This window comes from Cucurbita moschata, unplaced genomic scaffold (genome assembly GCF_002738365.1).
Source record: "Cucurbita moschata cultivar Rifu unplaced genomic scaffold, Cmos_1.0 Cmo_Scf00018, whole genome shotgun sequence".
NCBI lineage: Eukaryota > Viridiplantae > Streptophyta > Magnoliopsida > Cucurbitales > Cucurbitaceae > Cucurbita > Cucurbita moschata.
Genome location: NW_019268534.1, coordinates 3,474,433 through 3,498,002, shown reverse-complemented (window position 1 = coordinate 3,498,002; position 23,570 = coordinate 3,474,433). Strand labels below are relative to the sequence as shown.

The 23,570-nt window shown below is 34.7% G+C and overlaps 4 protein-coding genes across 5 annotated transcripts; 3 read left to right on the top strand and 1 right to left on the bottom strand.

Annotated features, from left to right (window-relative positions):
- The first annotated feature begins 2,388 nt into the window (after positions 1–2,388).
- On the top strand, positions 2,389–5,271 carry LOC111455808 (glutamic acid-rich protein-like). The gene is made up of 9 exons (XM_023097426.1): positions 2,389–2,480; positions 2,622–2,711; positions 3,529–3,649; positions 3,767–3,892; positions 4,024–4,077; positions 4,185–4,231; positions 4,750–4,860; positions 5,013–5,067; positions 5,163–5,271. Exons 2-9 carry the CDS (start codon positions 2,625–2,627, stop codon positions 5,177–5,179), a joined length of 618 nt encoding a protein of 205 aa, XP_022953194.1. The 5' UTR covers positions 2,389–2,480; positions 2,622–2,624; the 3' UTR covers positions 5,180–5,271.
- Positions 5,272–6,490: 1,219 nt separating this feature from the next.
- Positions 6,491–8,244, top strand: LOC111455809 (profilin-3). Its single transcript, XM_023097427.1, has 3 exons — positions 6,491–6,722; positions 7,562–7,699; positions 7,865–8,244. Exons 1-3 carry the CDS (start codon positions 6,600–6,602, stop codon positions 7,997–7,999), a joined length of 396 nt encoding a protein of 131 aa, XP_022953195.1. The 5' UTR covers positions 6,491–6,599; the 3' UTR covers positions 8,000–8,244.
- Positions 8,245–10,462: 2,218 nt separating this feature from the next.
- LOC111455807 (protein IQ-DOMAIN 14-like) lies at positions 10,463–13,047 on the bottom strand. The gene is made up of 4 exons (XM_023097425.1): positions 12,668–13,047; positions 11,624–12,067; positions 11,317–11,523; positions 10,463–11,237 (listed from the first exon to the last, which is right to left on the bottom strand). Exons 2-4 carry the CDS (start codon positions 12,020–12,022, stop codon positions 10,611–10,613), a joined length of 1,233 nt encoding a protein of 410 aa, XP_022953193.1. The 5' UTR covers positions 12,023–12,067; positions 12,668–13,047; the 3' UTR covers positions 10,463–10,610.
- A 3,055-nt stretch (positions 13,048–16,102) lies between these two features.
- On the top strand, positions 16,103–21,360 carry LOC111455805 (nuclear poly(A) polymerase 4-like). Of its 2 annotated transcripts, XM_023097424.1 has the most exons (13): positions 16,103–16,243; positions 16,339–16,706; positions 16,801–16,878; positions 17,340–17,447; positions 17,740–17,802; positions 17,894–18,055; positions 18,211–18,324; positions 18,425–18,487; positions 18,574–18,903; positions 19,046–19,210; positions 19,329–20,270; positions 20,374–20,450; positions 20,568–21,360. In XM_023097424.1, the coding sequence occupies exons 2-13, from the start codon at positions 16,569–16,571 to the stop codon at positions 20,590–20,592; spliced, it is 2,265 nt and encodes a 754-aa protein (XP_022953192.1). In that variant the 5' UTR covers positions 16,103–16,243; positions 16,339–16,568; the 3' UTR covers positions 20,593–21,360. The 2 variants fall into 2 exon arrangements, with proteins under 2 accessions (XP_022953192.1, XP_022953191.1); XM_023097423.1 differs by having other exon boundaries at positions 16,103–16,706.
- The last annotated feature ends 2,210 nt before the right edge of the window (positions 21,361–23,570 follow it).

Sequence of the window (23,570 nt, the reverse complement as noted above, 5' to 3'; positions counted from 1 at the left end):
GTAAAAATTAATTAATTTATTAAGTATATTTTTAATTTTATGTAATGGGAATCTTAAACTTTTTAATTTTGTGTTGATTAGATATACGAATTAAAGAAAAGAAAAAAAAAAAAACTAAAGTCGACTGAACAATGCAATCACTCTAAGCGGACAATTTCTGCTAGCGGTAGACTTGTATTGTTACATGATTGTCCATTCAAACATATCTACATTGTGACGTTTCATATTTATGGTTTTTTTTTTAATTTTAAAAAATAAACTAAAAACAAACTATACCCTAAAAATGAAAGTCTTGTTTCGGTTTCCTTCTTTCACTATCTTTGTCTTTACATCCTTGAGGGAACATTTTTCGATAATCGACGTCATTTGCACATCATTAGTTGTAGGAACATCGCACATCTCGTCACCGTTCGTTGAATCGACTCTGCATCTCGTCATTTTATGTAGAGATAACTTCTCATTTACTTTAGTCGCGTACAATATTTTTACAACTTTACTTGATGTTTTAGTTCATAGTCACCCGACCCGACCCTACTTAACAGACGAACACCTCTAATCTTTTAGTCAAGATTAGTAGGGTTTAAGGACCTAAAACCCTAATTAGTGGGCCTTCACATGGGTTGGATTGAAGTGGATAATGGGGCCGATGTGCCGCACCTCTCAACTCTTCGCTTCCTCTTCCTCTCTTCTTTCCCCGCTCGCTCTCCTTCAAACTTCCCCGCCTTTCCTTTCCCAAATCCCCTTAATCTCGACCCACTAGCATATCGCCGGCGACGGTCAATCGAGCTACTTTGTTACTTGGCGGTCTGTATGATACGAATGAAAATTTCTATATCGGAGCTGTCAGGAATTTCCACAATGAGTTCAGGTACTCTCTACGAATCCCGATGGCGACAGAGAGAGCATGATTTTTTTCCCTTTTTTTGTGGTTGAATTTATGTTAATTTCGAGGAGGGGAGGATTCGAATGGTTAAGTTAAGATGTCGATTGTTCCTGTTAAATTCGTAAGGCTCGGGTTAGTAACCGATTGTTCTAGGAGCTTGTGTTTTAGCCTTGTTCGGACCTCTAACTCATTTGGAAAATGAAAAGAGTTGGAGATAGCTGCGTATGCTTGCAGAATTTCACCTCTAAATAAGGAGTTTCTATCAATTGATTGAATCCTATGAATGGTTTTTTGAGCAATTTGTGTGTAGGGGAGCTACATTATGCTGTTGCATCCTTTTGATTCCTGTGTTCTAGCTATCAGATGGTTGGAACTTTGAACATTAAAACTTCGAAGTTAGATGAGTTGATTGTGGTGTTTGAATTTCGTTTGTTGTACATTTCTGTTAGTAGACATATTCTTCAATGTAGAATGACTTGAACTACTTAATGACTATAGAGAATGAATTGAAAGAGAAGATGCATGTTCTTTCGCATACCACCAATCCTGCAGAAAGTTGTCAGTTGCTTAAACATGTTCACCAGATTTTTAAGATACACATAAATGACTGATATCATTCTTAATAGGGCTCTGAATAATACTGATTTAGTTCTTTTTTCTTAGTATAGCATTGCATCTCATGCAATGATGGCCATCATTTGTATCTAACATCTTATTGCAAGTTTTCTGATCTGTGAAAGAACAAAGAGCTGTTTAAAATTGATTCTTACATGCACATCACGTTTAGCTTTGTGAGTGATATGCATATTACTTGGAATTAGTGAAGTCAGAAAAACTAGTTTGCTTATCTTTTCCACATTCTTTCTTCTTTGAGTTTCAGTGGATATAATGGAGGTCTAAGATGATAGACAATTGATATGGTAGATGTTGAACTGAATTGTAAGACAATCAATCAGAATGTGCTTTGGAATGGATTGTAACACAACCATGAACTTATTAGACATAAATATGTTCAACTACTAAACTTATAGTTTAACAACCTGTTTCAAATGACTATCACTTTTCAAGGCTCCACATCATGGCTATTCTTTTGTATGAACTATGTTTATAGATTATTTGCGCATTTCCCTTCACATGAAAATGGTTTGATGTGTAGTCTCTTCGTCCTCCAATATTGTTTGGCCATTTCCCATTCTTTTGTATGAACTATAATGTTCTTTGCTCGGCTACAAATCGCCAGAGGAAAGAAGACACTATTGTTAGGCAAGTCCTCCTCCTCACTATTGTTAGGCGAATTTTACAGTATTATCGTTGATTTTGATTTTGGTTAGGAAATTAGTCATTATGTTTTTGAAAATTCTCTAGCCTGTCGTTTACAAGGGATAAACGGTGTGTTTAAGATGTATGACTCTTAATACATTTTAATGAAATGAGTTTCGGTATGCTTTCAATTTCAAGTTTTCTGAAAATCAGTATGTTGCCATCTCCATCTTTGTTCTTCTCAGGACGTGTGTAGTGTAGCATCGTGCTAGGGAGCACTCTTGTTTGTTTCAGCCATAATTTGAGCAAGTCATCAAGAAGGTTTAAGGAATTCCAGGTATTGAATCATACTGACCTTCTCCATTAAATGATGAAAACAACTCTGTCTATTATTTAGATGTAAGATAATAGACATTTGAGATTAGACTTCCTTTTTGTATTGTCCCTTGAGTAATTTACTCATTTGTTCTACACTCAGGGGATGGCATTTAGAGGGCGAGGACGAGGACGAGGTGGTGGTGGGTCCTTTCAGTATGCCAAGCAAGAACCCTTCGAGCTTTTCCCAGAGGTGGGTAGTTCTGTTAGCTAGAAAAGTCCTAACTTCCACTTAGTTTGCAATGGCGGACTGGTGGTATATGCCAACAATCTTCACTGATGCTTGACTGAGTTCAAATTAGCACATTGTAAATAATACATGCATTATTTCACTTATATTTGCCGAATCTTGAGTGACTGTGGCGCTAACATTCGAGGCATGAACCTTAGATAGTTTGAAAGATGAATCAAAGGCTGTTAGCTATTGATGAAATCTGTAGTACATTATTTTTGTACTTATTGGTATCCTTTTTTCCCTCTCTTTGAACTTGTACTTCTTTTGTGGTTAACTTTGACCCTAAATGTATGGTTGCTTCTTTCTCCTTGTAAGATATTTCCGGAACAAATGACCAAATATAATTTGAAGTTTTGAACCTATGACCTTTAAGGTATTTGAGTTGGCAGCTTGTCCCTCAAAGGTTTTTGTTCTCACATGGATAAGTAGGATGGTTTTTTCCACAAAAAAAAAAAAAAAAAAAAAAAAAAAAGAAAAAGAAAAAGGAAAATCGACTTTGGTTTTTCTCATTTTTATATAAGCATATATTTGCAGGTCTTTTCTTTCATGCACTTAGCTATCACGTCATCGGTGCTAAGTATCGTAGATTATTGGTTATCTTATATTCTTATATCCATCTCTCAATTTATGAAGTTTTTATGTCTCTAGCATCTCTTTTTTACTTCTAACGTGAATTGTTAGTTCGAAGATAATATGCATCAAATTGTAGAAACATATACCTTTAGGCTTACCTGTATTTCCTTTCCTAAGGAGATGTTTTCTGGCACAATTGCAGAATGTAACTCTACCCAACGTCAGTGATATACCTGAAGCAAAAGGCTTGGTTATTTGTAACTCTAGGTTGCTGAACTATTGGAAGGCCTCTCCTTTTTATCTAGAGGAAAATGTCATGAAAAGTTGGTGTTCCTTACTTTGTTCTCTTTTGGAAAGCGTTTTTATTGCCTTTCTGTCTTCAACATTTTGTTGCAAAAAAAAATTGGTAATTCTGTACACTGCTTGTATTATTGTATCAGAGATGCAAAAAACTGAGATCGAGAGATTTTCCGATAGAACCAAGTCAAATAGTACGTTGAAGCGCGATTCCCTTGCACAAATTCTACAGCTCACTTCGAGGAACTTTCCTGAAGAACTGGTTGAAGGTTTGCAATCTAAGATCTCTCAGAGATGGATGAGAGTTATACTAAGATCATCTGTTTATTTACTACTGCAATCCTTTCTTTATGGGGCCACTCCATGATTGTAGATACTCACTCTACTGTTAAATTTTCAGGTTTCAAAGGGAAGTTGCGGAGCAAACGAAAAGTTCAATGGAATCCCGAGTCAGGTTCGTTGGGATGATACGAATTTCTCCCTCTCGACCAATTCTATGCCGATGCTATTTCTGTTAGTCACCTGCTGATGGATCCTTGTTGGTGGTATGTGTTCTAACAGGACTTACAAAACTGGACTTCCTTGAGAAGCGTGAAGAATCTCTCAAGGTAAGACATTTTCCCCTCAATCTCTCGTTCCGTTGCAATTTATGATTTAGACCCAGGCCACCGCTAGCAAATATTGTCCTCTTTAGGCTTTCTTTTTCGAGCTTCCCCTCAAAGTTTTTAAGACGCGTTTGTTAGAGAAAGGTTTCTACACTCTTGGATGTTTCGTTCTCCTCCCCAACCAATGTGAGATCTCACAATCCACCCCCCTTCAGGGCCCAGCTTCTTCGCTGACTCTCATTCCTTTCTCCAATCGATGTGGGACCCCTACCAAATCCACCTCCTTTCGGGTTCAGCATCCTTACTGGCACACCTCCTCGTGTCTACCCCCTTTCGGGGAACAGCCGTCTCTTTGGACTTTCCCTTTCGGGCTTCCTCTCAAGGTTTTTAAAACATGTCCGCTAGACAAAAGGTTTCTATACTCTTATAAAGGATGTTTTGTTCTCCTCCCCAACCGATATGGAATCTCACACTTTTATACGGATTCATGCGCCGATTCTTTTCTTTCTTGGCTTCATTAGGGACAGAATAAGGATGATAAAGAGAAAAAAGAAGGAGAAGGAGAAGAAGATGAAGACGAAGAAGACGACGATGCACAGTCCGAGGAACTCACCGATGACGACTATTATCAGGTTTCAACAGGAACCGTTGGATTTTGTTATATGGTTAATCTTCATTTAAGATCTAACATCCATTTTTTGTGTTTCATGTGTACTCTAACTTCCCTAAACTTCTTAATATTCACTCTTGAAAATTTTCTCATACTAACATCATTGAGCTGCAGAACGAATATTTCGACGACGATGAAGATGATTACAACATGGAAGAGGAAGGCGGAGGTACGGTTTATATTCTAATAGAGATATTAAAATCGTACAAATTTGAACGTTGAACTATGCTAATATTGACCTTTAATAACATTAAATTATTGCAGATGAACCAGAATATTAATGACCATGGAAAGTGGTAGTAAGATTTGGTGCTTCTTTCTCCCGCTCCAAGAGAATAGTCAGATTTTTTTTTTTTTTTTTTTTTTTTTTTTTTTTTTTTTTTTTTTTTTTTTTTTTTTTTTTTTTTTTTTTTTTTTTTTTTTTTTTTTTTTTTTTTTTTTTTTTTTTTTTTTTTTTTTTTTTTTTTTTTTTTTTTTTTTTTTTTTTTTTTTTTTTTTTTTTTTTTTTTTTTTTTTTTTTTTTTTTTTTTTTTTTTTTTTTTTTTTTTTTTTTTTTTTTTTTTTTTTTTTTTTTTTTTTTTTTTTTTTTTTTTTTTTTTTTTTTTTTTTTTTTTTTTTTTTTTTTTTTTTTTTTTTTTTTTTTTTTTTTTTTTTTTGGGCTTTGAGACTTTTAAGTATTATAATTTATAAATGATTTAAATTAAGTTCAAATCATACTTATTCTTTACACAAGGAGTAAAATTCTATATAGATTAATATTTAAATTTTTTATTTTCAATAATGTTTTTGATAGTTCTTTGATTATCAAATGAGTTTCTAATTATTAATTTCATGTCTACTAACTGTTGAGACTTTAAAAAAACTCTCTTAAACACAAAATTAAATATTAAATGTTATAAGAGTTTTGAAAGTTAATGATTTTTTATAATTAAATAATATAATAAAACACACCATTTAAAGCATAAAATCTGTCTAAACTTATAATTTAAATAAAAAAAAATATTTATAGATTATTTGTTATTTTATTAAAAAAATTATTTTAGAAATTTATTAATATGACTTTACTCGCTAAATATTATTACCTTCACTAACATATTAATGATTCAAAACTCGACCCAATATTTAGACTAATGGTTAATAAATAATTCTCGCACTTTTATCATTTTTTATTTTTTTAAAGAAAAAAAAGTTGAAATTAAATAATAGTTAGCATTTTTCAATCATTTAGAACGTTTTTTTTTAAATATTTCTTCCCCTTTTTTAATTGTTTAATAAAAAATATATATATATTGTTCATTTGGTAGAATGTTAGAAGAACAATGATTTTATTGTGATTTTAAATAAAATTAAAAGAAAACAATGTTTATGGAAAATTAAAATTTTAATTAATAAAATTATTAATTTAAGATTTTAATGAATTATTTATTTATTTATTTATTTTTTCTCTTTTTGAAAATTGATAATGAATGGTGAACGTGAAAGCCACTCCTTTTGCCATAACGGCCTCGTTCAGAGCCGGGTCACAGTTCGTTTCATTCCTTATTTATTTATTTATTTTTATTATTATTCCAACTATTTATACCTCGAAGCCATACCCGCTTCGGAGACTGAAGAGAAAAAAGAACAAAGAAAAGAAAACCTGAAGGAATTTTTTTCTTGAAGCGATTCGAAATTCGAAGTTCCATTGTTGAAGGTTGAAAAATGTCGTGGCAAACGTATGTCGACGATCACCTTATGTGTGAGATTGAAGGCAACCATCTCACCTCTGCCGCTATCATCGGACACGACGGTAGTGTTTGGGCGCAGAGCGCCTCATTCCCTCAGGTGATTGTCATTTTCGATTACGTTTGTTGTTTGTGTGATTCTGTTACGTTAGCGTTCTTGTTGAGAGAGATTTGATCCGATCTGGCTCTATAACGAACGTTTTGTTTTGTTTTGTTTTGTATCGTGATTTTGAGTTTTTGTCTTGCGAGAGGTATGGAATTAGATTTAGATGGAGAGCCACCTCTGTTGTTTGATTTGATATTTTGAGCGGAGATGGAACTCGTGTGATTAATTGTTCAATTCGTATTTAGTATCAGTTGGAGTGATGCATGAAGAGGAATGTCTGATTTTTCTTCTTCTTCTTCTTCTTCTCTCGTTGGATTAAACTGATTGATCATAATCTCTTCGCTTAAGATCAGGAATTCATCGAGCGCAAGGTTCGATGTTAACGCAAGTTCGTGATTAATAATTTAGTGAAGAATTGCATTCTTTGACGTGTTCGATTTTCCTTTTATTTATTTATTTTTTCCATTGTCGTGGTAGATTTGTGCAGAGATCAATGTGATCGCTAGTTTTTGCATCGCCAAGCCGTATAATTCAATCTGGTTTAGACAACGTTATTGTTCCTTGGATCGTTTGAAAATGTTAACAATTTTATGTTTTAAGTTTAATCTTCCTTCTAGTTTACATCTTCGTATTGGATTTTGTTTCTATTTGATTCAGTATTTGAGAATACAAGCCTATCAAGGATGAAAAAGTAAGCAAGGAACACTTTCAAATTTAAGAACCATATGAACACTATTCTAGAACAAGGACCATTTTCCTCTTGATTATAACATTCAGGAAACATTAAAGTCTGCCATTAATAATTTAATTTGTTTGGGAATTACTTAATGCAGTTTAAGCCGGAGGAGATTTCAGCGATTATGAAGGATTTTGATGAGCCTGGTTCTCTTGCCCCAACTGGTTTACACCTTGGTGGCACCAAGTACATGGTTATCCAGGGAGAGCCAGGAGCTGTTGTTCGTGGGAAAAAGGTCGGTTTTCTGCTGCCTTAAACCGAAACTAAAACAAAACGAAAACCCAATTACAAATAAATATTTCCTCTTCATTTCACTGTTGATCCAACATGACTTGAGGGATCGAGTACCATCTTGTTTATGTTTACTGAATGCGTGTGGGTTAATTTGGTTGTTGAATAGGGCGCTGGCGGAGTTACTGTGAAGAAAACTGAGAAAGCCATGATTGTTGGAATCTATGATGAACCTGTAACTCCAGGACAATGCAATATGGTTGTTGAAAGGTTGGGAGATTACCTGATCGAACAGGGTTTGTAAGCCATGTCTCCTCCTCCTCCTCCTCCTCTGTTTTACCAATACACATTTTGGTTGCTTTCTTCCATTCCATCTCTCATTTCATATTATTAATCTCGCGAGCTATGTGCTTCGTTCAATATCCATGAGTTTCCTTACCAGTTTCTGTAGTTTCTCAATATTATGAGTTATCTCAAGTACTCCTTTAAAGGAAAGAATAATTCATGTTCAGATCATTTGGTTCTTTCGTCTACATATTTTTTTGTTCATGCCCCATTAAATTTGATGTAACCCACTCTCTTAGCTTAAAGTATCTAGTGACTTCTAAACTCAAGCCTGATTAGATATAAATTTAAACTTGATCCTTAAAGTATTTAGTTAAACTCTTGATTTAGTATCTAATAAACCTGATTAGATATAAATTTAAATATTTTGTAACGTTCGGAGGAAGAGGAATCTACTCCTACTCGATCGCAGTGTTTAATCGACAACCAAAGGCATTTGTGGTTGAGAGTGGTATATCAGAATTCAAGCTGGGGGAATGGTCTAGGAATTGAAGCCGAGGGAATAATTTAGATTCCCTTTTGGAATAAGCAAGTGAATAAAAAACAAGTTTTAAAAAAGAAATACAAAAGAAAATTTGGCCTCTTACCCTTTTCAAAAACTTTTCAGGGCTCCAAAACATTCTCTCTCTCACCAATTCAAATTCCTACCATATTATTTATCTTCTCATTTCAACTTTGTATATAAAAAAAAAAAAAAATCTTTGTTTTCGTGCTTAAGAGGTTCTTGAGTTGTAATAATCTTTACATTATTATTTTGAACCTCTAACAATAATACAAGTTTGTTCATATCTTTGTGTTGATTTCATTAAATAAATTTTATGCACGTTGATATTGTTATTCTTTCTCGTTCTTTTGCAGTTATTTCTTCTCATCTTTATATACTTTTTTACGTGTATAAAGTTTTATTTTATTAATATTTACGTTTTTGTACACAAATTAAAGTAAGTAGGTGACCCACTCAAATATGGTCTACACAAATCTATATATCATTCATATGCCCCAATTCCTATCCCACCTTAAATGCCATACATTACATTTTAATGCTTTCTTTTTCACTCATAAAATTATTTTGAGAGTGAATATTTTCAATCTCCCTTACAACCCATGACTCGAATTTGAATATTTTTTATCTTATCTTATCCTCCTAACATGTGGCAAATCTACTCCTTTGTATATTTAAATTCATAATGTTCATTGACTCCGCATATCGTAAAGATTCCTAAAAAGTTATAAAGAAATACAACGCATGTCGATTTCTAGATTCAAGGTAAACACAACCCATGTCGATTTCAAAGCAAATTCGTTCTCCTTCGTGTTCTTCGACCTCGAACATTTTTGCTATCAACATTTCTCGTGATTTCAAATTTCAAAAATAAAAAAAGAGAAAAAAAATCTAATACTGATGGCATGCCATTGTGGGCTGCTCTGCTCTTCTCTGCTCAGCCATGCCGAGGGATGGGCCTTAATGCTGATGAATTGAGTGCCTAATTACAACAGAGAGAATGGGTTATAATTACAATAATAATTACTTGTGTGCCCCACTTTTCTTGAACTAATCACTTCTAAATCACACCAAAATCTGTATTTGTTTACAATTCAAATTCACTAATCCAAACAAAAAAAATCCAATCTTTAGTGGTTGGCACATGCCGCCCTAAAAAATACAAACCCCGAGGCCTAATCTTATATATTACATTATTAGATAATGAATTTTTGTTATTCACTCACCTATTATAGCCGTTATACCCTTCCGATTCTAGGAGTATTCAAAAAAATTTGATGATCCGAAAAAATCGATCAAACAAATTAAATCCGTACCGATTGAATTTAAATAAATGAAAAAATTGATGTATCAAGTTGATTCATGGGTTCCTTTATTTTCTTTGATCAAGGTAATTTATCCAATTGTAAAATTAGAAATTTACAAATATTAAATAAATATTTTACAGCATAACATTTTGACTACAAATAAAAATTTGAATAAATACTGCCAATGAATCACATCGATGTAATGAAGGTGAGGGACCTACAACAATCACAAAACGTCTTGAATCAAGCAGAGTTTCTCGAAATCTTCCCTCTTTGCCTACAATTACATTGAAAAATAACTTGTAAACCTTATTATGGTCATCTCTCATTGGTTGTCTACAGATTCCATCTCGAACAAGTGGATTGAATCTAAAAAGTATATATTAAAAAAGTGTACATCCCGAACAATTGGATTGAATCTAAAATGTATATATATATTAATCCGACCAAACCCAACTCACGAAACCCACTTGAGAAAGTCGTAATTTCCGTGGACAACGGAGGGTATTTTTGGTATTTCACATGCTGATATCAGATTTGAATTTTTGAACTGACTCATAAAGGAATGAAGTGTTTTTGAAGCAATTTTTTTGGATCTAAACACATTTATTTGCCATAATTCTGTCTCTTTAATGCTTAAAAGTGGACAATCTTAAAAAAAAAGTGTCCCTTTTTTCACTTTTTTTGGGCTTTTGAGTTATAAAATCATCACACATTCGATCTTAAGAACTTCAAAGCTTTGATTCAAAGGAATTTACATATCACTCAAACCCCATAATTTGTTCTTCTTCTTCTTCTTCTTCAACCATTTGCACCATTTGGTTGCTTGGTCTCTGCATTCTTACACTGCTTAAGCTGTTCCTTGCTGCCATTACTTCATTCAATGACAGCTTCTTCTTTGACCCAGGCTCTGGCCTTTGCTTTGGTGCACTTTGTGACCTCAATTTCGCCTTGAACGATTGCGTGTTCGCCATGTAATTCGGGTAGTAGTTCATGTATGGCCTAAAGAAGCTGTCCCCGCACACGCTCTTCGATGGCGTGACTGGCATGTTGGTCGAGGCGAATGAATTGTTCGATAGCCGGGGCGTGCTGTGCGCTGTAGGAAACTTGCAGTCTTCGCCCATCAAGCACCATTCAAAGTCTTGAACCATATTGTTGTGGCAATCGATGATTCGAGGTCGATTCAAACATGGCAATGGCGAAGATGAAATAGCTACATCGTCTCCTCCGCATTCGGAGAATGCGGATATGTATCGACGTGACCTCGATGATCGAGTTCGGTAGGTGTCGATTTCCACGATTTTTGGGCTCTCATCCATTGAATTCATGGAGGGTGTTTCCGATAATCTCTTGCTATGGAATTCACTCCTTGTTTCATCGAACCGTTCCTGAAAATTTCAAACAAATTAGAACAACTAACACTAATGCTCCTTTCATAACCATTTAGCTCTCGATATCGAAACTTACTGCAGATTTTCGGGGTCGAATCTCGGGGATAAACCGATTCTCTTTGTTGAAAGATCGACGAGCTCTTTGTGTCCTAATTGCAGTTTGAGCTCTAAAAAGAACTTGCATACTGTGAAGAGTTGCAGCGGCTCGTTTTCGTACGAGAAATCCTCTAACCACAGCCTGCAATTTAACGAGCCCTTTGAGAGCTCGAAGCGCCTTTCTAGCCTAAACATTAACAAGAACAAACCTTCAGACATGGAACAAAAAAATCAATTGTTCCTGTTTGATTATGAACAGCAAAGAAAAAGAAGCTGTTTTTACTTACCAAATAGCCTCTAAAAACTGTTTGAATCTTCACCGCCGCCCATCTATCTCTTCCGGTGACAGACACAGACCCTCTGCCTTGGCTTGTCAGCCGGACGACTGCCACCGCCGCCTGAGCCGCTGCCACAGCAGCGTCAGCTGCAGCGGCGGTAGCAGCAGCCACCGCAATTGCGTGCCTATTCTGCTCTTTCTCTGAATCGGAAATGTAGGATCTAAACCAAGTCGCCTCAACCGGAGGCTGTATTTGGCCGGAATCTCTACCGGACTTCGCAAAACTCCACCGTTTCTTCTCCTTTTTGTCACCAACAACCGCCGTTGAATTTGAATTCAAATTCCCAGATGGGTCCTTCTCTTTCTTGATCCCTAGTAGACCCTTCAACCATCTGGTAGCTTTCCCCATTTTAGAGAGAGAGAAAACACAAATCCTCCACTCAAAATGATGATCCTAGAGAGAGAAAAACAAGCTAAAAAAACGTAAGCATTATGTCAAAATCTCCGATGAAGAGGGTTTTATTGACACTAGAAGAAGCTCAAACTGTCTATTTTTAGCACTTAGGGAGCTAGAAAAAAACCCATTTCCCAAAGATTACTGCAATAAAAATCCCATAAGAGAGAGAGAAAGCTAGAGAGAGAAAGAGAGATTGATTTAAAGGAGAGAGTGCGACAGAGATGAAGATCTGTTATAAACTCAACATGTTGCAGACAGAGAAGAGGCTTAAGAAACAGTATGGATTGGCAAACACAAAGCATCTTAAAAGAAAAAACATTTTAAAAAACAGAGAAGAACAGAGAGAGATTTAGGGATTTTTGAAAAGAAAAATGTTTTCTGACAGCATCTCGTGAGCCCAAAAAAACTTCATTACAAGACAAAACGACGTCATACAAAGCTGAGGAGGGAAAAAAAAAAGGAACAATTTTTGAAATCTTAAGCTTTCAAAAAACGATTCCTAAAACAGAACAACAACAATTACAGACAAAAACAACAACTTCAAAACATGGATCTCATAGAAACAACATCAAACCAAACCAAACCAAACCAACCCACCTTGTCGAATTCAATAAAATGTCCAATTCCTCCAATGGGTAATCTTAGAATCCCCCAAAAAACCCACAAAACGCTTTCTTCTCTAAAAAAACAGAGCACTCTGTTTCTCTCTCTCTCTCTCTCTCTCTCTCTAGCCTTTTGGAGCAACGTGTACTTGAAAAAGACAACCCCGTGATTGTATATTGAACCTTGAAACCAAAAGATTTTGAAAGTTTTGTGTGTTTCTTTGTTGTAAAAGGGAAAAAGGAAGGTCGGAGAGGTACAACAATGGCTGCCAATGGGTACGGTTTGTAGAAACAGAGCTATGGTGTTGGTAGCTTCGTTTGGGGATTGTTCTTGTTTGAATTGGTGTGTTCCTAAAACGAGTGGAATAAATGGGAAGCGAAAATGATGAAGTGATTCAAAAAGGAGCTTTTTGGGATTTGAAATTTCATATTTTTGTTTGAATTAATTGTAAACTAATTTTGGAATGGAAAAGAATATGTTGGCCAAAACTCACACACAGATTCTTATTTCAAATTTTGAATGGAGAAGAGATCTCATTCATTGTCGAAAGCAACGTTAAATTTCACGAATAAATTAATCTTTTTTTTTTTCCTTTTTCTATTTTTTTTTGTCAGAAATTAATATTGATAATGACGTGGATTTACTGTGTTTGTACGACTGGAACTCATCAACTTGAACTACCTAACCCAAATTATAAACGTTGGATTTTGTTATTTATTTATTTTTTTCTGAAAAACTAAAGTTTAGACGTGTCCAAGGTTGACATTTTTTTGTTGAGTCAACTCGACCTGCTCGAAAACAAATTTACTGTCCAACTCTGTCCTACTCTATTTTTTTAATATTAAAAATATTTGACGTTTGTAGCTGATTTTAATGGTGTGTTATAACTCGTGAATATTAGTTATTTGAATTCTATGAAATTTAGTTTTTAATCTAAAATATATTTTAGATAAGTATTTTTTTAAATAAATTTTTTTTTTTTGTCAATCTAATAGAATCTAACCAAGAAAATAAAGGGTCGGATTGGGTTGGGTTAAGTTATGAACTCTATGTCGGTTGTTTGAGTCACTAGTAACCAAAAGATAAAGGGTCGATAACTCTATTCCGTTGTTGTTCTAATCACTAAAGTGAATTTGAGTGAAGTTTTATCCATTATCCAAGCACGTTCTCATAAAAAAAGTTGCTGAGGCATTTGTAGGTCTCTTATTCGATCTTTTATGACGAAATTGATTTAATAAATAGTTCAATGAATGAATAGATCAAATCAAACGGTAATATGAGAGAGACACTCGTACATTAGGTCTTCAATATGATATAATCCAACAATAATTGCTTGCACGTTGAGGTGATGTTAAACACGTTGTAACAATGTTGGGTATGTTCATAAGTAAATCCCAATAATATGCTTTAAGGAGCAGATAAATTACATTGTAACAGTAAAATCTCACTGTTAATATATATTGTCTGATTTAATTCGTTATGTATCGTTGTCAACTTCACAGTTTTAAAACATGTCTGCTAAGAAAAGGTTTTTTACATTTTCTAAATATAATAATGGGCGACAAAAATGATAATCTTAGGTCAAATCGAAGCTAAATTGAAGCTTGGTTTGGTAGTTTTATGTCATTTTCAAGGGGGGACATCCAAAAATTTGAAAATACATGAAATTTATTAATTGAGCTGTAATTGGGCTGGGCCTTTTCAGCATTCCCTCAACTAATTCTGGAAGAGGCCCAAAGGCCCAAATGGGTGGACCCAAGCCCATCTTCTTCAAAAGGAATCATGAGCTGTCAGAATTGATTTGTGTGGCCATGGTTATTATTATCATAATAATTGTTATTATTATTTTATTATAATTATTATTATCTGTTGACAAAATGATGGTGGATTCTTTTTTCATTACTCATTGACTTAATTATGAAAATTTTATGAGGTTAAAATATTATAAAACTCTCTAAAATTAAATATTCAAATCCTATATTTATTTATTTATTTTAAAAGCAAAAAGTATTGTTTTTTTTTTGTGTTGTTAAACAAAAATAATTCAAATATTAAAAAATTAATTAAGCATTATATATATATATAATTAATTCATTATTTATTTATTTGAATTAGGCACTCTAAACTTTTAATTACGGGTCTAGTTCGACAATTTATTTAAAAATGTCCCGTAGATCCTAATTTACTTAATTCAAAATTGAAAATTTAAGGATTTATTGAATAAAAAAAATATTAGATGATTTTATAAATTTAGAGAATCTAACTAATACATGCAAAAATACAATGATTTATTATATGTTATTTGAACCTTAAATACACACAAACGTAAGTTTGTGTCCATTTAACTTGCAAAAATTGACCTCGAACAAAGCAACGGAGAAGCTTGTAGAAAAATTTATTCCCATTAGCAAAACAGTGATCGGGATTATATTCTATGCTTGCATTTTGTATAATTAATAAATAGATATATATTTTTTTTAAGTGTAAAATATTATATTATATTTTATTATTATAATGTTTTATATTTTTTTATTAGAAATTAGATGGAAAAAAAAAAAGTAAATTATTCATAAAAAATTATTTGAGAATTAAAAAAGAAGGTGGGAGGGGAATATGTATAATAATTTATTGTAAATAAAAACAAGACTTTTAGATATTTAATTAATTAATTAATTAATTGTTTTGTGGCAGTGACGTGTTAAAAATGGCATACCCTCGTCCGCATGCAATTGGCACCGTGAAATAACTTTCTAGATATTTCATGATTTTATAATCGGAAGCACGTGAAAGTCACGCGATATGTATTTCACAGTTGTCATCTATCTATCCAATTAAACTCACGAAAATTATGTTTAAAAACATAATTCATTTTATTTTATTAAATAATTTATTAACCCAATATTTAGTATTTTTCACGTTAAAAATGCATTTATTAAATCTTAAATTAAAAAAATAATTAAATAAAAAGTTTAATGATTAAATAACTACTAACTTTCGCATAATTTTTTTTTTATATTTGACTAATTTATTATTTAACCAAAATTTAATGTTGCATTTTATAATTTAAATTTAAATATAGTTAATTTTTCAGAGGCGAAAAAAATGTGATGGGGAGATAAATTTTTTAATTTATATTCATATTTACTAGCTATTTTAAATTTATTATATTAAAATAAAATCAATATTTAAATCTGAGGAAAAATCAAATTATTTAAAAATATTGTTTTTATTCGTATATTTTAGAATTTAAAATGAGATATAATAGGAATATATTTTTTAAATGACGGTTAGATACAATTTTTAAAAAATTAAATATGAAAACTATTTTAATATCTTGATAACAACGGGTAAGATAATATATATATATATATAATTATAAATATAAATATAAATACATTCCTTTATTTATTCGGATATTGATTATAAGAATAAAAGGAAAAAGAAATTAGAAATTATCAAGTTTCCGCCGCTGCTCTCACCCACACGGCCGCACCGATCCTAAATTCTTAACCGACGATTTCCCCTCGGCTTTCTCTCTCTTATGCGTTCATCTTCCTGCGATTTCCTTTGGTATTTCTAAATCCAATTGGGGTTTTGTTTTGTTTTTCTTCCCCCAATCGCTTTTCGTTTGACCAAAATTCCATATCTGGCTACTCTCTTTTCAGTTTCCATACGCGATCTGCATTTTTGGAATTTTCGATTTCGAACAAAAACCACCTGGGGTTGAATCTATTAGAGATTTCTGTGTTGATTTCTTCTTGTTTCACGAGGGTCTGATCTTTGGTGACTTGGGATTCCGGTTCGGTTTCGTTCGTCGAGGATTGTAGATTGTTGTTCTCCAATTTTAAGGTTTTTTTTTTTCGCGGGGAGCCTTCGATTTTCTTTGCGATACGTGATGGGGAGAGCAGAGGGGTTGGTTAATTCACCATTACCTGCTAATCAAGCGGTGCCGAAGTGCTGTGGTGTGACGAAGCCTATATCGGTGGCGGGGCCTTCTGATACTGACGTGCAAAGAAACAAGGAGCTTGAAAAGGTTTTTATCTATGAATTGTGGTTTCCTTTTAGTGCATGATTCGGTAATGTGTTGGTTGACTTTCTTCTTTTATTTTGTTTTGTTGTGAAAATAGTTTCTGGTCGATGCTGGCTTGTACGAAAGCAAAGAGGAATCTGCCAAGAGAGAAGAGGTTCTTTCCCGGATAGGACAGGTTATGAACTTTATTCTGTCGAGCAAAACCTTTAGTTTCCTTTCATATTTGATGATAGACCAGAGTTTTCAATTAGTGATAGAACTTAGCTTAAGAGGAAAAAAAAAAGGTATTGCACAACCTCGATTAGAAACAGAGGTTTGATGCATATGTGTATAATGTTAGATATGTTTGGCGACGCGTATGATGAATTATAGAGTTGTCGATGGTCATATTAGTTTCTCAGATGATATTTTCCTGTTAGTATATTGTTCATGTGAGTGAAGTTTTCAAGGTGGGATATGCAAATTGCAGCAGAAGTCGATCTTTTTTTTCTTTTCAAAGTTTAACAATTGGAAGGTGGTGGATGGAGCCATCGAACATCAAGATAGTAATTGGTGACTTTATCTACCAAGCTATACTTAGATTGGCCTATATTTAATCTTTCTAACTCGTGCGGTGTTTCTATTTCCCATCTCTAGATTGTTAAAGACTGGGTAAAGCAACTTACTCGAATTAAAGGTTATACGGATCAAATGGTGGAGGATGCAAATGCGGTGATCTTCACTTTTGGCTCCTATCGTCTAGGGGTAAGCATAGCTAAATTTTGACATTCCCTCTACGGATATAGTTCTGAGACCTAGCAGTTTTTTTTGCAATAACAAAATTTTGGTGTCATAAATTACATCTTCTAAGCAATTATTGAATAGCAGCTGCCCCTCATCCCAAAGCCTTTGTAACTCCTCTATAACATTGAAAACGTGAAATGCTTGCCTTTTCTTTCCTTTTGCGATTTCATGTCTTACATACCTTATTGTTATTCTTTTTTGCATTTGTTTCATACTTGTCAATCAGTAGTTGCATGCATTTGTATTGTTGTAGGTGCATGGACCTGGAGCTGACATAGACACGCTCTGCGTTGGGCCATCTTATGTGAACAGGGAGGTGAGTGTTAGGTTTGAGTAATTTTGTTCTCTTACTTGAGATGTTTTAGTATTGAGGATCTAATCTTATATCTTTTTATTTTTATTTTTAGGATGATTTCTTTTATTTATTACATAATATGTTGGAAGAAATGGAAGAAGTGTCTGAGTTGCAGCCTGTTCCTGATGCTCATGTCCCAGTGATGAAATTCAAATTTGATGGAATATCTATTGACCTACTTTATGCTAGTATATCTCGTCTGGTTGTGCCTGAAGTAAGTGACAGATGATTCTTGTTCAATATCTTGTCGGAGAACATTGCCTAATTGTATTGCTTTTGAATATAATGGATTGTTTGTTTTAGCATCATGTTCATGTTCGTGGTATGGATGTGAAGATTGTGCTTTTTTTTTTGTATGTTTACTTTCAGGATTTGGATATCTCTGATGTGTCTGTGCTGTATAATGTTGATGAGCCTACTGTTCGAAGTCTTAATGGTTGTCGGGTTGCTGATCAAATTCTAAAACTTGTTCCAAATATTGAGGTGAGTGGTTTTCTATATTACAGCGCCCTTTTTGTGAAATTCTTTACCCCAAACATTCCTGTCTGGAAACTATAACATTTGTCTTATCCTGTGTTTGTAGAATTTTCGAACTGCACTTAGGTGCTTGAAGGTTTGGGCCAAAAGGCGTGGTGTTTATTCAAATGTGAGTTTGCCTCTTATTACTGTGTGTATATGGCTGATTAGTTGATAAATTTGTTTCCTTCTGTAATCCTCTACTCACTTGAACAGGTGACTGGGTTTCTTGGTGGCGTAAACTGGGCACTTCTTGTAGCACGAGTGTGTCAGCTTTATCCAAATGCAGTACCCAGTATGCTATTGTCTCGATTTTTCAGAGTTTACACCCTGTGGCGTTGGCCGAACCCTGTTATGTTGTGTGCAATTGAGGAGGATGATCTTGGGTGTTCTATATGGGATCCTCGTAAAAATCCTCGCGATAGAACTCATCATATGCCCATTATAACACCTGCATATCCGTGCATGAATTCTAGCTACAATGTTTCTACAAGTACGCTCCGAGTTATGATGGAACAGTTCCAGTTTGGTAATAAAGTTTGTGAGGTATGCTGTGTGCATGCATGCTTTTTTTTACATGATTATTAATTGATAGAGGATACTAAGTGTACAGAAGGCATCTCCTGTTCTTCTGTACTTACGGCAGCATTTCGGTTTTTAATTATTTGTGGTTATTTCACTTTATTAGGAAATTGAGCTGAATAAAGCGCAGTGGAGTTCACTTTTTGAGCCATATTTGTTCTTTGAAAGCTACAAAAACTATTTGCAAGTTGATATAGTAGCAGCTGATGCAGACGATCTACGCAGTTGGAAGGGATGGGTAGAATCTCGGCTTAGGCACTTGACATTATTGGTAATCTTTCTACATTTAAATGAAACATGGTGATGATATTTCTATTATTGAATTAAATTAAAATTTCAGGTTATTGAAATATTTTCCCTTTGCCCATGGTTTCTGTAATTGTCTGCAGATCGAGAGGAAGACTGAAGGGAAGTTACAGTGTCATCCGTATCCTCATGAATATGTTGACACATCCAAGCCGTGTGCCCATTGTGCGTTTTTCATGGGTCTGCAGAGGAAGCAGGGAGAGGTCCTTCAAGAAGGCCAGCAGTTCGATATACGTTCGTCAGTTGATGAATTCAAGCATTATATAAATACGTACATGTTCTGGAAACCAGGAATGGAAATCTTTGTTTCTCATGTTCGTAGAAGGCAGATTCCTCCTTTTGTGCTTCCAGAAGGTCATAGACGATCTCGTGCTTCAAGGTTGTCCTCTTCGCAACGTTCTGATGGGCCAAATCATGAAGATATACATAATTGTAGGAGTGGCAGTGGTGAAAAATACCTTAAGAGAAAAAATGATCCCGCTCGAATCGAGGGGGAGCGTGATCATCCCCAAAAGCGACGGTCTATTAGTCCTAGAAAGCAGGATTCAGTTTCATCTAATATCAGTCATTTTTCAAATAGTTCTTCTGAGTGTCCGGAAGCTGACGTTGAAACTAAAACTATTGACGAGAAGAATAATATCACTAAGGAAAACGAAGAGTTGGCTTTTCGTGGCTCTAGTATTGGTAGCAGTTCTTCAGGGAGAGAATCTAGAAGTGTAGAGAGTGATAAAGGGTCTACTGCAGAGATATTTGAACCAGACAAAGTTCCTTGTACAGAAATCGATCGCAGATGTGCGTCTAATTCCAGTGTGGTCACTACCTTAACAAGTGAAAGCAGTTCCTGCGAGAATATTGGGTTCACATCAGCAGCAGGTAGTAGTGAAGGCAATGTTGGGAGCATAGAAAGAAGCGCCGATGAATGTAACAACCCAGAAACACCGGTTGTTGATTCGTGCGAGGCAGATTCCGAACTTCAGTTGGAGAATAGCTGTGTAAATGGAGATAGCATGCATATGGAGCCAGAGGTGAGGATTTTCATTCCTTTTATTGGTCACATTTGATTTGATTGATGATCCTTTTCTCTAATACCTTGCACGTTTTCATTTTCTTCTGGTTTGACATGTGAAGCCAAATGCTGTGCTTGAGATGGCATTAAATCCTGGAGGTGGGGTTCAGTCTAAAACCATCCAGAACCCGGTGATAAGGCACGTTTCCTTTTAAAGAACGATTCGATGCTGCTGCTTCTGAGCTCTGTTTATATTTCGTCTCGTCTTTATACTGCTCTTCTTTGTTTTTTTGCGCGTTCTTCATCTTTTTACCAGGTTGAGTATGGCCTCAATAGCTTGATAGAGAGAGGGATAAGTAAGAGCCCGATCCATCCCACCGTGAATCAATCCATATTGGCGAAAGAAAACATAAAAATAAAGAAAAGAAGGAACGAATGAACGAAAGAACGAAAGAAAGGCGGTTGGCCGAAGAAAACAAAAAAAATAAAGAAAAGAAGGAACGAACGAACGAAAGGCGGTCCATTCGGGGCAAGTAAGTGTTATTTGGTGTGTCGTTCTCTAGTCTTTTTGCAAGTGCCCACATTCTTTATACCTACAAATGCACCACCATATAATTAGTATTCACAAAGTAAAAAAAATGAAAAAAAAGAGTCCTTTGTGTACACTGATATGATAATAGTTGCTTGCACTTATGATGACTTCATAACACATAACCGTTGTTCTTCAAGAGCCTCATCATAGGCAGGCAGGCAGGCAGGCAGGCAGGCATCCCTTGGCTGCCTGCTTGTTGGGGTTCTCGCTAATATGCATTGCTTTTGGCTGGTGAGTTGAGTGCTACCTCTTCATCATCATCATCATCATCATCCCCACCCACCTCTTTAGTCATCTGTTACATATCCATCAACCCTTTTGTTAATTATGGTGGGGGAAAAGAGAGAGGTGTCGTGTGTTTATGCCTTTTTCTTTGTTTCTTTTTTGATCTCTGTTAGGAGTAAATTGGGATTGAGTTTTTAGATTTATGATCAAACTACTCTTGGCTTTGGTGTTTCTCCACCATTGATTGTAATCTACCAGCTATTTGTGTTAATATAGAAACTATTGATTGTAATCTCTCTGCTCCCTCTGCTCCTCTCTCTCTCTCTGTTCTCTCTGCTCTCTGCTCTCTCTCTGTTCTCTGCTCTCTCTCTCTCTCTCTCTCTCTCTCTCTCTCTCTCTCTCTCTCTCTGCAGGTTTTCTGTTCTGCTATGTTCTTGTTTTCTCTTTCTGCTTGAAACAATCCTAAGATATATGTGATGCTTTAAAGATTCATCAATGGTGGTCTAATTGGATTAAAATGATTATGTTATTAAAATGATTGTAATCTACCAGCTATTTGTGTAGATACAGAAACTATTGATTGTAATCTCTCTGCTCCCTCTCTCTGCTCTCTCTCTCTCTCTGCCCTCTCTCTCTGCTCCCTCTTTGCTCTCTCTGCTCTCTGCTCTTTCTCTCTCTGCTTTCTCTCTCTCTCTCTCTCTCCTCTCTTTCTGCTATGTTCTTGTTTTATCTTTCAGCTTGAAACAATCCCAAGATATCTGTGATGCTTAAAAGATTCATCAATGGTGTTCTAATTGGATTTCATTTATTTGAATTGGAAAGAGATAATCTAATGCTTAATTGGAAAAGAACAAAAAAGGAAATAAAAGATAATATTATAAGAAAAGAGTAGTGGGGCAATAATGATTTGTTGAATAACTTATGAGTGTAATCTGAATATCTGAAGCAAACGCTGAGACATAGTGAAAGCGATTGAGGCCTTCATATATCAATGAAATTTTGACCGACAGAGTTCTATCTCTCCAAAAATTAAATAAAATTCCTAGTGGAAGTGCTCCAAATTCCTCACCTCCTCCCTTGTTTCAGTAATTTAGTCCATTTAGCAATGAGTTTCCTGTTGAATTTTTGGTCGCATCACCTTTCGTTACCCACTATCCACGCGACCGAATATATGTTTTAGTTTTTAACGTCTCGTATCTCGATTCTTTTACTTTTATAATATGGTTCTTAGCGTTTTTCGTTAAATTATAAGTTTAGTCTTAAAGCTCGAGTTTTGCGACCGTGAAACACCCTCGTGATAGTTTGAGACAAAAGCCCGTCTCCCTTCTAAAACGTCGAGAAAACTCTACAAGCTTCTCCTTTGCTCTATATAGACATGTTTGCCCGTTCTTCTAAACGCGTCTTGGTCTTAGAGCAAGAACTTCGGCTTTCCTATTATTAGATCATGAACTGTGATACCGTATATCGAGATTAAAAGATTTTCGATTTTTCTTTTTTAAGTGTCAAACTATTGCTTATTTTAATTGCACAACTGGTTAACACTTCTATATATTGGTATTGCCAAACTCAGAACCCCATCAATATTGTTCTTCATCTTCTTCTTCTTCACCAAACAGACCTTTTTTCTTCATTATTTGATCATCATCACCTTCAAATTGAGTCTCAGTCAAATTCCACTAATTTCATTATAAATTGTTGCCATCAAGAACCACTTTTCTCAGCAGCACCACAGCATGTAAATCTTCTTAATATTCAGCTCTACAAGGAACACCGTAGTTCTTCTTCTTCTTCCGCCGCCGCCTCCGCCACGGTCGCTGCCGCCGCCGCTGCTCCTCCTCTGAAAATGGGTGTTTTTTGTCTCTCTCAGTTCAGAGCTCAATTTGGCTGACTTGTGAAACATGTAGACAAAGGGAATGGTGAGGCACACAGGGCAAAGCCAGGCACTTAAAACGCTGTGTTTCAGTATAATTAACATCATCAACGCACAAAAAGGTGAGTTTCTTATGCAAATTAATGAGTTTGTTAACTGGGAATGACAATAAATGAGGTCTAGAATCCCAAAGTTTGTTCCTTTTTCTCTGTGTTTGTGTTGTTTTTTGATGCTTTTATGAGCCATTATGATGAGGCTTTCAAGCAGCTTATGAACAAAAGCTTATTGCATTTAGTATAAAAGATCCTGTCTTTCTTTCTTTCTTTCTTTCTTTCTTTCTGTATTTTGCATGAAATACTTCTTCTCCATGATGTTTATGAAACGATTCCATTTCATTTTTGTCGTTTGAACGAGCTTTTCGGTTCTAGAATGTGGAGTGAGGATTCAACCAACGTTTGTTAACCACTTATAAGTTTCTTCATTTTCTTATCAACTTTCTACCGACGATTTCAAAAGCCGAACATATATATTGAAATCTGAATGAACATTCTTTATTTTTAGAATTTGATTTAGAATTCAAATGTGTTTCTTTATCGATCGGTTTTTAGAGTAACTTTTATAATCAATCTTTG